This window comes from Aureococcus anophagefferens, assembly GCF_000186865.1.
Source record: "Aureococcus anophagefferens unplaced genomic scaffold AURANscaffold_15, whole genome shotgun sequence".
Lineage (NCBI taxonomy): Eukaryota > Pelagophyceae > Pelagomonadales > Pelagomonadaceae > Aureococcus > Aureococcus anophagefferens.
The window spans coordinates 97,707-107,756 of NW_008705575.1; the positions used below are offsets into that span (position 1 = coordinate 97,707).

General features: G+C 70.9%; 3 protein-coding genes across 3 annotated transcripts in view; 1 reads left to right on the forward strand and 2 right to left on the reverse strand.

Annotated features, from left to right (window-relative positions):
• Positions 1 to 1,827, reverse strand: part of AURANDRAFT_65473 (hypothetical protein) — a gene marked incomplete at both ends in the record, with an annotated part of 3,829 nt that extends 2,002 nt beyond the window's left edge. Inside the window, 3 exons of the mRNA XM_009040578.1 lie at positions 91 to 333; positions 534 to 1,448; positions 1,616 to 1,827. Coding sequence (XP_009038826.1) covers positions 91 to 333; positions 534 to 1,448; positions 1,616 to 1,827 — 1,370 coding nt within the window. The remainder of the gene's footprint in view (positions 1 to 90; positions 334 to 533; positions 1,449 to 1,615) is intronic.
• A 978-nt stretch (positions 1,828 to 2,805) lies between these two features.
• On the reverse strand, positions 2,806 to 3,653 carry AURANDRAFT_71959 (hypothetical protein; the record flags this gene model as incomplete). The annotated part of the gene is made up of 1 exon (XM_009040577.1): positions 2,806 to 3,653. The coding sequence occupies one exon, from the start codon at positions 3,564 to 3,566 to the stop codon at positions 2,886 to 2,888; it is 681 nt and encodes a 226-aa protein (XP_009038825.1).
• Positions 3,654 to 4,624: 971 nt separating this feature from the next.
• The window catches only part of AURANDRAFT_65475 (hypothetical protein), a gene marked incomplete at both ends in the record, with an annotated part of 7,827 nt that continues 2,401 nt past the window's right edge, over positions 4,625 to 10,050 (forward strand). The window contains 4 exons of the mRNA XM_009040420.1: positions 4,625 to 4,845; positions 5,064 to 6,319; positions 6,519 to 8,242; positions 8,442 to 10,001. Of these exons, the coding sequence (XP_009038668.1) occupies positions 4,625 to 4,845; positions 5,064 to 6,319; positions 6,519 to 8,242; positions 8,442 to 10,001 (4,761 nt within the window). The remainder of the gene's footprint in view (positions 4,846 to 5,063; positions 6,320 to 6,518; positions 8,243 to 8,441; positions 10,002 to 10,050) is intronic.

Below are 10,050 nucleotides of genomic sequence, written 5' to 3' on the forward strand. Positions count from 1 at the left end.
TCGTCCGCGCGGTCGTTCGCCTCGCGCGTCGTCTCGATGACGTGCCTCTCCTTCTTGAGCGCGCTCTTCTGGTTGTGGCCGATCCAGTACTCGGCCTCCTCGCGCTCCGTCGCGTTCGACTCGTTGTCGACGAACTTCATGCCCTCGGGCAGCTCGTTCTCCATGTCGCGCACGCTGGGCTTCTTCGTGACCTCCGGGTGCGAGTCCCACTTGCTGTGGACGGCGTCGCGCGCCTTGCGCCGCGCGAGGTCCTCGTCCGTCGCCGACGCCGCGCCGTAGTCGTCGAGGATCGGCGCCATGGCTTCGGCGGCGCGGCCGACGGAAGCGGTGGCGCTGGCGGCAGCTCACGGAGCTCGGTCGCTTCGGAGCGCCTCGCAGCTCGTCCACTCGAGGCGCCGCTCGAAGCGTCCAGAACCCACCGAGCGCACACGCCGTCCGCACGCCGCCCCCGGGCCCGGCGCGCCGCCCCGGGACCTTAGAGCTCTCGCGCGCCTCAGAGCGGCAGGAGCTTCCAGCGCGCGCGGTCCGCGGACAGGAGCGGCAGGTGGCGGACCTCGACGTCGCCCTCGGGCGCGTCGAAGTCGATGGTGACGGACTCGGACGCCGGCGTCGCCTTGACCGTGCCCGACGCCCAGCCGAGGTCCTCGCTCCACCAGTAGGACACGCGGCGGCCCGGCCGGAGCGCCGCGAAGGCGAGGGGCGCGTCGCTCGGCGCGGGCCGCGGCGGCCGCTTTCCCGCCGCCGCGGCCATGAGGCTCGCGATGGCCGCGAGCTCCTTGTAGAGCGGGCCCGCGTGGCGCGCGACGGCCGCGTAGCGCCGCGCCGCGGACCGGCTGCGGACGCAGTTGCTCGCGACGCCGTCCGGCGCGTCGACGAGCGCGAGCATGGCGAAGGAGAAGCGCCGCTCGCGCCTCTCCCGGTCCGCGGCGGCCGCCGCGCCGTCGAGGAACGCGTCCTCGTCGAGGCACGCCGCGCGCGCCTCTTCGAGCCGGTCGAGCATCCGCCGGTACTCGCCCTCGGGCAGGGGCTCGCCGAGGCCGTCGACGGCCCCGAGGGCGCCGTCGATGCGGTCGCAGAGCTCGAGCGTGCGCTTGAGCACGCCGAAGCACTTCTCCCGCTCGTCCTCCACGGATCCCAAACCGTCGACGACGTCGTAGGGCGCCAGCGGGTCGTCCTCGCGCGGCGCCTCGTCGTCGGCGCAGGGCCCGCACTCGACGGCCGTATAGGGGAACTCCTTGGCCGTGCGCCCGATGGCGACGCGCGCGTCCAGGTCCTCGCAGCCCGCGACGACGGCCGCCGCGGACCCGTCGTCCGCGACCTCGGCGAGCGCGACGTCGCAGACGACGCCCGTGCCGTCGTCGAGGAGCCGCACGCAGGCGCCGTACTTCTTCAGGTCGCCGACGAAGGCGACCTGCGCCGCGCCGGAGAGGGCGTAGCGCAGGCGCCGCCTGGGCAGCAAAAGGGTGCGAAATTCCCAACTTCAAAGGCTCCTATCTCGGCCGATTCCCACTCGTTTCGGCTGATTCTTGGACGAGCGATCATCTCTCGGAACGCTCTCGAGGCGTGGGTGCTGTTTCCGAAACGCGCGCGCGCGGAACACTCACGTTGAAGCGACGTTGAATCACCCTTTTGCTGCCCTGGGCGCCGCTTGAGGCCGGGCACGGGCATGAGCGCCGGCGCGCCGCCCTCGGGCCGCAGCACGGGCAGGATGCGCTTCCGCGCCGACGCGGCGCTGCCCCGGTTCGCGAAGCGGCTCGGCGCGCTCCGCAGCGCGCCGACGCCCGCCACCGCGAGGAGCAGCGCGCGCAGCTTTGGGAGGCCTGCCATGCGCTGGCTGATTTAATTTGCGCCGGAATTGCCACAGGGATGAAGCGGATGTTTACTCTATGTTGAAAAGCGCGGTCGACAGCCGCCGTCGGCGCCGAGGACCGCGCCGCGGCGCGCGCTCTGGAGGCGATCGCGGGCGCGGAAATTTATCGCAGCTCCAGCATGGACGACGGATTCCAGGCAGCCTGTGAATATGCGCAGAATGGAGACATTCAGCAGATGAAAGCATGGTTGTTGAGAGGCGGCGACGCTAATCAAGTCGACAGCCGCAACTCATCTCTGGGCCATTACGCTCTCGCTGGATGCCGAAGCGATGACAGGTCAGACGTGATTCGATTTCTCGCGTCGCACGGCATGGACGTGAACGGCCGCGACGTCTACCGACAAAGCCTCCTGCACAGCTGCCAGTTTCCGGAAGAGGCCGCCGCGCTCATTGAGTTAGGCACCGATGTCAACGCAACGGATATGCGTGGAGATACGCCCCTAGTCTTTTACATCGCGGTGCCGCATCACGGCCTGGAGTTAATCCGCCTCCTGCTCCGTCACGGCTGCGACGCGGCGGCGGTGAACGAGCGTGGTGAGGATGTGGCAGGGTGCGCTCGAGAGTTTTACGATGCCAACAAACTCGAAGCCGATGATCCCGATTTCGTCGAGGACGCATTGAGCATGTTGGCGACTGCCACCTTTCTTGAGGACGTCAAAGCCGCGGGCGGTTGGAAGGCCTACCTAAGAGCTCCCCGTGTCCAGCTCGTGCGCCTTCGGTCGCTCTGTGATCGCGGCCGCGCGGCGCCGCCCTCCGTCGCATCCGGCAAGCTCCAACGGCTGCGGAACCTCAGCGCCGCGGAGGTCGCCGTTTTCGCTCGCCTCTTCGGCGCCCCGCCGCCGCGGACGCCGCGCGCATCGAGCGGCCGGCTGCCGAACGAGATCTTCTGGCACATCCTCGCGTTCTGGCGCACGGATCGCGACTAACACGGAGATGCACAAAAGGGGGTCGTTAGGGGAGCGGGCGCGCCGGGGTGGTCCCCGGCGCGCGCGCGGGGAAAACGGGGCCCGGCGGCTCAGACGGCGCCGACGCCGGGCTGCGTCGTGACCGCGGAGTAGCCGTCGCCGCGGAACTCGCCCGGCGCCGGGTTCGCGCCGAGGCAGCAGCAGCAACTCGTCTGGCAGCAGCCCTTGTAGGAGCAGCAGTCGAAGTCCTTCTTCAGCACGTGCTTGACGTAGACGGCCTCCTGGTAGAGCGCGGACGCGCCGCACCAGTAGTGGACGCAGCAGGGCGAGCAGCACTGGCGCCGGAGGCCGTGGTTCCGCTCGAGCGTCGCGCGGGTCTTGGACGTGAGGATGGGCTCGAGGCGGGCCCAGGACGCGGACTGGTGGAGCACCGTGGCCAGGGCGCCCTGGAGGAGCGACGACGCGCAGGACCAGGCCGCGAGCGCCCAGTAGTTCGTCGCGCAGCGCGGCGTCGTGCAGCACAGGCAGGGGCCGCAGAGCTCGGGGTTGCCGTCGACGCCCGAGACGTCGAGGCGCTCCGCGAGCTCGGCCCAGAGGCAGGGCGTGCACCACGTCGCGTAGCAGCACAGCGGCAGGTCCGCGGCGCAGCCGCAGTTGTCAAAGCAGCAGAGAGCCGCGGGCCAGTCCTTGTCCCCGACGAGGGGCGTCGAGAAGCCCGTGACGACGCCCTGGACGACGACGACGTTGCCCGTGGGGGCCGGGGCGCTGTCGACGACTTTGGACGTCGCCATGGGGGCGCAAGGGGCCGGTCTTCCTGTCGCGGGCGCGCCGGGTCGGGCGGGGAGGCGCACGGGGCGGCGGCTTCGGCGCGAGCTCTTCGGCACCGGCGCGGCAATGCCGGGCGCTGCTCGATCGATGGTGCCGTGGACGGTGCCGTCGGTGCCGCTCTGGTTGACGATAGTGATCGCTTGCGCCGCCATACTCGTCGTCGCGACAACGCCCCCGTAAATATGATCTACGACACCGCACCGGCCGGCGTCCCCCGCATCGGCGCGCGCGCGCGCGCAAGCCGAAACCGCCGCCCGCTCGCTCACGAGACCGCCCGCAGGCCTCGCCCTACTTTAGCTCGTTTTTGAGCAGCGGCAAGCACAAGCCGACGTCCGAGGAGGTCATCGACGCGCTCGCCGACATCAAGAAGAAGTTCCCGAAGCAGTCGCCCGAGGAGATGGCCGCGAACCTGAGAATGAAGCGCGTACCGCCGCGTCCGCCGGGAGTACGGCGCCGAGAGCGCTCGCGTCGCCGCGAGAGGAGGCCGCCGCGCGGCGCCGCCGCCAGAGGGCGCCGCCGCGCCGCGCTCGCCGCGCGAGGACGCCGCCGCGCGCCGCGCGCCGCGCCGCGCCGCCACGAGCGACGCGCCGCAGGTATCCGCAGTGGGTCCTCGAGGGCTTGAACTGGGCCGAGCTCTCGGAAAAGATGGGCGACGACGACTAGGCGCCGGCCCGCGCGCTCCTCCCGGGAGAGGACAAGTAGAACTAACACCGATTCGCGACGACCTCGAGCGGGGCCCGCGGCCGCGCGGGACGCCGCCTCCGCGCGCAGCGGCGCTCCGGGGCGGCGCACGGCGGGCCGCCCGGGAACGCGCAAAAGAAATGCGCCGTCGGTTCTGCTCGAGGCCGCCGGGCCGCTCGAGCGAGAGCGGAGGCCGGCTCTCGAAATCCGTTGATTCGCCGTTGAAGCTCAAAGTAATTTGTTTCGCTCCGACTGAGCCGATGGGCTGCCATCCTGAGAGGGAAAAGGGCGACCTGGGCGCGCCGTGATGGGCTCGAGGACGGATGGGCTCGGCGGACGGATGGGCTCGCAGCGCCGCCTGACGGATGGGCTCGAGGACGGCGCGTACCGCGCCGCGGCGGCGCTGCGCGGCGCCGCCGACGACGCCGCCGACGCCCTCGCGCACGAGCGCGACCGCGCGGCGGCGGTGCTCGCCGCCGCCGCCGACGTCGCGCGGAGCAGCCTGCCGGGCTTCGGCGGCGACTCGCCGCCGTTCGGCCGCGACGCGCGGCGGCGGCGCACGTCCGTCCGCGCGGCCGCGTTGGGCACCGAGCAGGAAAAGGGTGATTCAACGTCGCTTCAACGTGAGTGTTCCGCGCGCGATTGTTCCAGAGAAAGCATCCACGCGTCGAGAGCGCTCCGAGAGATGATCGCTCGTCCAAAAATTAGCCGAAACGAGTGGAAAACGACCGAGATATGAGCCTCCAAGGTTGGAAATTTCGAACTCTTTTCCTGCCCAGGCTCGGCACCGAGCTGCTCCCCGCGGACACGCTCCTCCGCGCGGAGAAGCTCGCGGCCATGGTCAGCGGCTCCGGCGAGGCGCCGCGCATGGACCCGCGCCACAGCGCCGACGGCGCGCGGCTCCTCGCGCGGACCATCGCGCGCGAGGTGGCCTACGACCGCGCCGTGCGCCGCGAGTACTGCAACCTCGGCATCTTCGTCGTCTACGTCGTCACGCTCCTGACGATGATCACGCTCCAGCGCGGCGTCGCGTCCGGGTCCGGGCGGCTCCAGGCCCTCGCCGCGCGGCGCACGTGGCTCGGCCTCAGCCTCGGCGTCACCGCGGACGAGTCGCGCGTCACGAACGAATTGGTGAACGTCACGGGCGTGCTCGCGCACGTGCGGCGCAACGTCGAGACCATCTTCGGCCGCTCGACCTGCGGCAACGGCGTCTGCGAGGCGCCCGACGAGCACCCCTTCTGGCGCGCGGCGGCCGACGCGCGCCACTTCGAGGGCGGCTGCACCTTCGACTGCGGCGCGATCGCGACGGTCGAGGTCGGCGTGACCTTCTTCGACGCGCACAAGTACCGCAGCGCCGCGCAGCTCGTCCGGGCCCTCGCCTACCAGGACAAGGTCCGGGGCTTCACGCCGCTCCAGTGGGGCGCCGTCGACGAGCGGAACCAGCTCCTGCGGACGCCCGCGGCGGGCTGGAACGTCTGCAGCCGGACCGACGCCCTCGCGGGCCACTTCGAGAAGGTCTGCGTCTTCGACGGCGACGTCTTCATCGACGGGCTGCCCTACCGGACCCTCGAGCTCGACGTCGACGACGCCGCGCACTTCGCGGCGAAGAAGACCGCGTCGCTCTACGCGGGCGACTGGGAGCTCGTCTACGCCTTCGCGAACTTTAGCTGGGTCCACCCGGAGACGGGCGAGGACGTGGTGCTCGCGCACCCGGCGCTCCGGGGCGAGCTCTGCGTCGGCGGCGCGTGCGAGCTCTGGGCCGCGTGCCCGAACGCGCCGTCCTGCGGCTGCCAGTTCGAGGACGGCGACTACGTCTGCTACGACCGCGACTACTGGAAGGGCTTCGACGCGGCGACGATGCGCCACGACGCCGCGGACGCGGCCGGCCGCGACGAGTTCGACGGCGCCTACGCGGCGTACCGGGGCTTCGAGGCCGTCGCGGCCTGGTGGGACGTGCCGCGGTCGCCCCTCGACGACGGCTCGACGGCGCGGTCCTGGCGGCCGAGCAGGTTCGCGCGCAACGGCCAGCACCTGTGTGCAAATCAACCAGTGAGCTGGGACGTCGGGGCCAAACTTGAGAATTCTCTAGCTCGGTCAAATCGAAGTCGATTCGGCTGATTTTTGGACGGATCGATTGCTCTCGTCGAGTTCTCGAAGCACAGCGAAAGTGCTCGTGTCAAAACATTCGCATACGCGCACATTGAAGTCGGGTTGAAGATTTGATTTGCACACAGGCCAGCACTGGTCGGGCGACTGCGCGGTCCACGATTTGCTGCTGGTGCCCGGCGCGGGCTTCCTCGGCTGGGCGGCGGACGTGCTGGAGGTCTGGGTGTCGAACGCGACGGCGACCGACGGCCAGGCGGCGCTCCGCGACGGCCGCGCGCACCTCGCCTACGTCTTCGAATTGGACGAGGGGCCCTGCGCGGAGCGGAAGGTCTTCCTCTGCGCGGACAAGCGCTACACCTTCGGCTTCCGGTCCGCGGGCGACGGCGCGCGCCGCGACACGACCCTGCTGAACTACGAGCTCTATTTCGAGGGCGAGCTGCGACTGCGCGGCGCGGGGCCCGCGGCCGTCGAGGCCGGCGACTGCGGCGCCCTCGCGACGGACAAAGACGGCCGCTGCGTGGACCACAACGCGAGCTTCTGCGCCTACGGGAGCGACGTCGACGCGCCCGCCTTCTGCGACCCGGCCCGCGAGGCCTACGACGCGTCCCTGGCCTACGCGCGCGACCCCTACGGACCAAAAGCTCTGGACCGGTGCGCGCCGACGCGGACGTGCGCGGACTACGTCGCGACCTACGGCTACGAGCTGCGGGACTGCGGCGCCGCCAACGCCTCGAGCCCGTCGGCGGCGCCGACGGCCGCGCCGACGGCGGGCGGCGGCGACGCGTACGTCGCATCGGATCCCATCGCCGCGTGCGACTTCTCCGACGGTTTGTGCGCGGGCTGGACCGGCGACGGCCTCGACGTCGCGACGGGCACCTTCTTCGGCGCCCGGGGCCCGAACCGGAACGGCGCATATTCCAAGGCGCCGGGCGACGCCTTCGCGGCCGTCAACGGCGCCGCGACGCCGAACGCGACCGCGACGCTCGAGTCGCCGGAATTTTCCCTCAACGGCAGCGCCTACGTGTCGTTCCTCTACAGCGCCTACGGCGACATCGCGCGCACCGTCGAGGCCTTCTACCTCGACGGCGGCGGGTGGACGCGGTGCTTCCGCGCGGAGTGGGATCAGGGCGCGCCGTGGCGTACCGCGTTCGCGGCGCTGCCGGCGACGGCGACGAAGGTCCGCGTCGCCCTCGCGGCGAGCGCCTGGGGCAACGTCGTCGCACTCGACGACGTCGTCGTGGGGCGCGCCTTCGCCGCGGCCGTTTCGGCGAACGCGACGAACGCGACGGTGCGCTGCTACGGCGACTGGGCCATCGACGCGGCAACGGGCGGCGCGGCGGCGCTGGACCACGCCGCGGCGCCGCCGGGCGACGTGGTCCGCTGCGCGGCGAACGAGACGGGCTGCTTCCGCTTCGAGTACGCGTGGCCGGCGGCGTCGCTCGCCGTGTATTTCGGCGACGGCGACGCCTTCGAGCTGAACCCCCCGGGCCACCCGGAGACGTACAAGGCCTTCGCGGGCTGTTTAGGCGACCTCGCCGGCGCCCTCGAGGCGTCGGAGGCGCTCGGCGGCGCCAACTTGTTGAGCCACGGGGGCGACGGCGCGTCCTCGTGCGACGCGCCTTTTCACTTCGGGGACGCGCACGCGGGCGTCCGCGGCCTCTACAGCCGCCTCGGCGCCTGCGCGGCCTGTGTGGGCGACCTCTGCAACGGGCCGGACCTCGAGGCGGACCCGCCCTGGTACCGCAACGGCTTCTCCGTCGCGTCCGTCGCCTTGGCGTCGAGCCTCGATTTAGCCAAGGACTCGTCGAGCTCCTCGCTTCCCGGCGGGTCCGTCGCGCGCCTCCCCCTGGGCGTGACGACTTGCGACTTACGGCTTCTGCGACGTGGACCTCCACTCGCTCGGCTGCGCGTACGACGGCGGCGACTGCTGCGGCGATCCAAACTTTGGGTGCGCGGCGCCGTGGTACGCGGCGGACCCGGCCGACGCCTGGCGCTACGCCGTGAAGACGACCGTGCCCGTCATGAGCGGCTGCTCCGCGGCCTTAGCCGAGGTCCGCGCGGCCGTCATGAGCGCGGGCATCCAGATCGACGAGGCCGCGGTCGCCGCCGTCGCGGAGGTCCAAATCCAGGCGACCGTGCCCTTCGCGCTCTACTTCGCGGCGCTCGACCGGCTGCGCCTCGAGGTCGCGGGGGACCCGAACACGGTGCCGAACGCGACGGCCTTCTACGGCGCCGACGTCGAGCGCCTCGTGCCGTCGCTCGCGTGCCCCGAATGCGCGGAGCCGTCGTTCACGCGGCGCATCCCCTTCACGGTGACGGACGAGGCGGCGCTGACGACCAGCAACAACGGTGGGGGCTGGAACCCCGAGGGCAACGTCATGTTCCCGCACCTGGAAGACGGCGAGTTCCGCGTGCGGACCTTCGCGGAGCCCGCGATCGTGCAGCACGGCCTCGTCGTCCAGCAGACGCGCATCGAGATGGCGACGTGCCCGCGGCGCGTGTCCCCGAGCCACGCCATGCGCGACCCGCTGGAGAACCGGTGCGCGGACTACGGCGCGGGCGACAGCGACCGGAGCCCCTTCGGCAACGACCCGACGTTTAACGTCGACAGTTTCCTCTACCGCGGTACGAACGACGTCCACGACTACTACTCGCCCGAGATCCAGGGCCGCCTCCGGGACACGGGCCTGCCCTACGGCTTCTTCTACGACGGCGGCGCCGGCGACGACCGCGTCGACGACTTCCCCGTCGTCTTCGACACGATCATCAACGCGTCGCGCGCCGAGGAGCTCCTGGCGACGCTCATCGAGGGCGCCTACGTCGACGCGGCGACGGGGTCCGTCACCCTGCGGCTCCTCACCTACAACGGCGAGACCGACGCATACACGAAGCTCCGGACCGTGTTCACGCGCGAGCCCTCGGGCCTCTTCTCCGCGGCGCACGACGTCTCCGTGCTCCGCGTCGACTACTACGCGAACACGCCGGAGCACGTCTTCCGCGGCGTCGTCGAGGGGCTCTTCGTAGTGGCGCTGCTCGCGCTGCTCGGCCGCGAGCTCGTCGAGGTCCGCGCGGCGTACGCGGCGACGGGGTCCGTGCGGGCCTACGCGGCCGACGCGTCCAACGCCATCGACCTGGGCGGCTACGTCGTGCAGATTTTGATGATCCCCGCGTGGGTCCGCGCGAACATCGTCTGCTTCAACCTGGACATCGAGCTCAAGTACGACACGCACGACGCGGACGCCGTGGGGCGCATCTCGCGGTCGCTCGCGGCGACGGCGGATTTGCTCGACTTCTTCACGGACCTCGACCGCGTCGAGCTGCTCTTCGGCGACTACGACTCCGTGTGCACGCTCGCGATCATCGCGCTGAGCATCCAGCTGCTGAAGAACGTGCAATTCCACCCGACCTTCGGCATGATCTCGCGGACCATCCGCGCGGTCGCGGGCATCTTGTGGTTCTGGCTCTGCATGCTCGTCCTCATGCTCCTGCTCTACACGTTCATCGGGACGCTGTTGCTGGGGCAGACGCTGCCGGGCTTCGCGGACATCCCGTCCACGGGCGTGACGCTCCTCGCGGCCATGAGCGGTTTGTACGAGTACGACCGCATCGACGTGGGCTTCTACGAGCAGATCTACTTCTGGACCTGGATGCTCCTCGCGT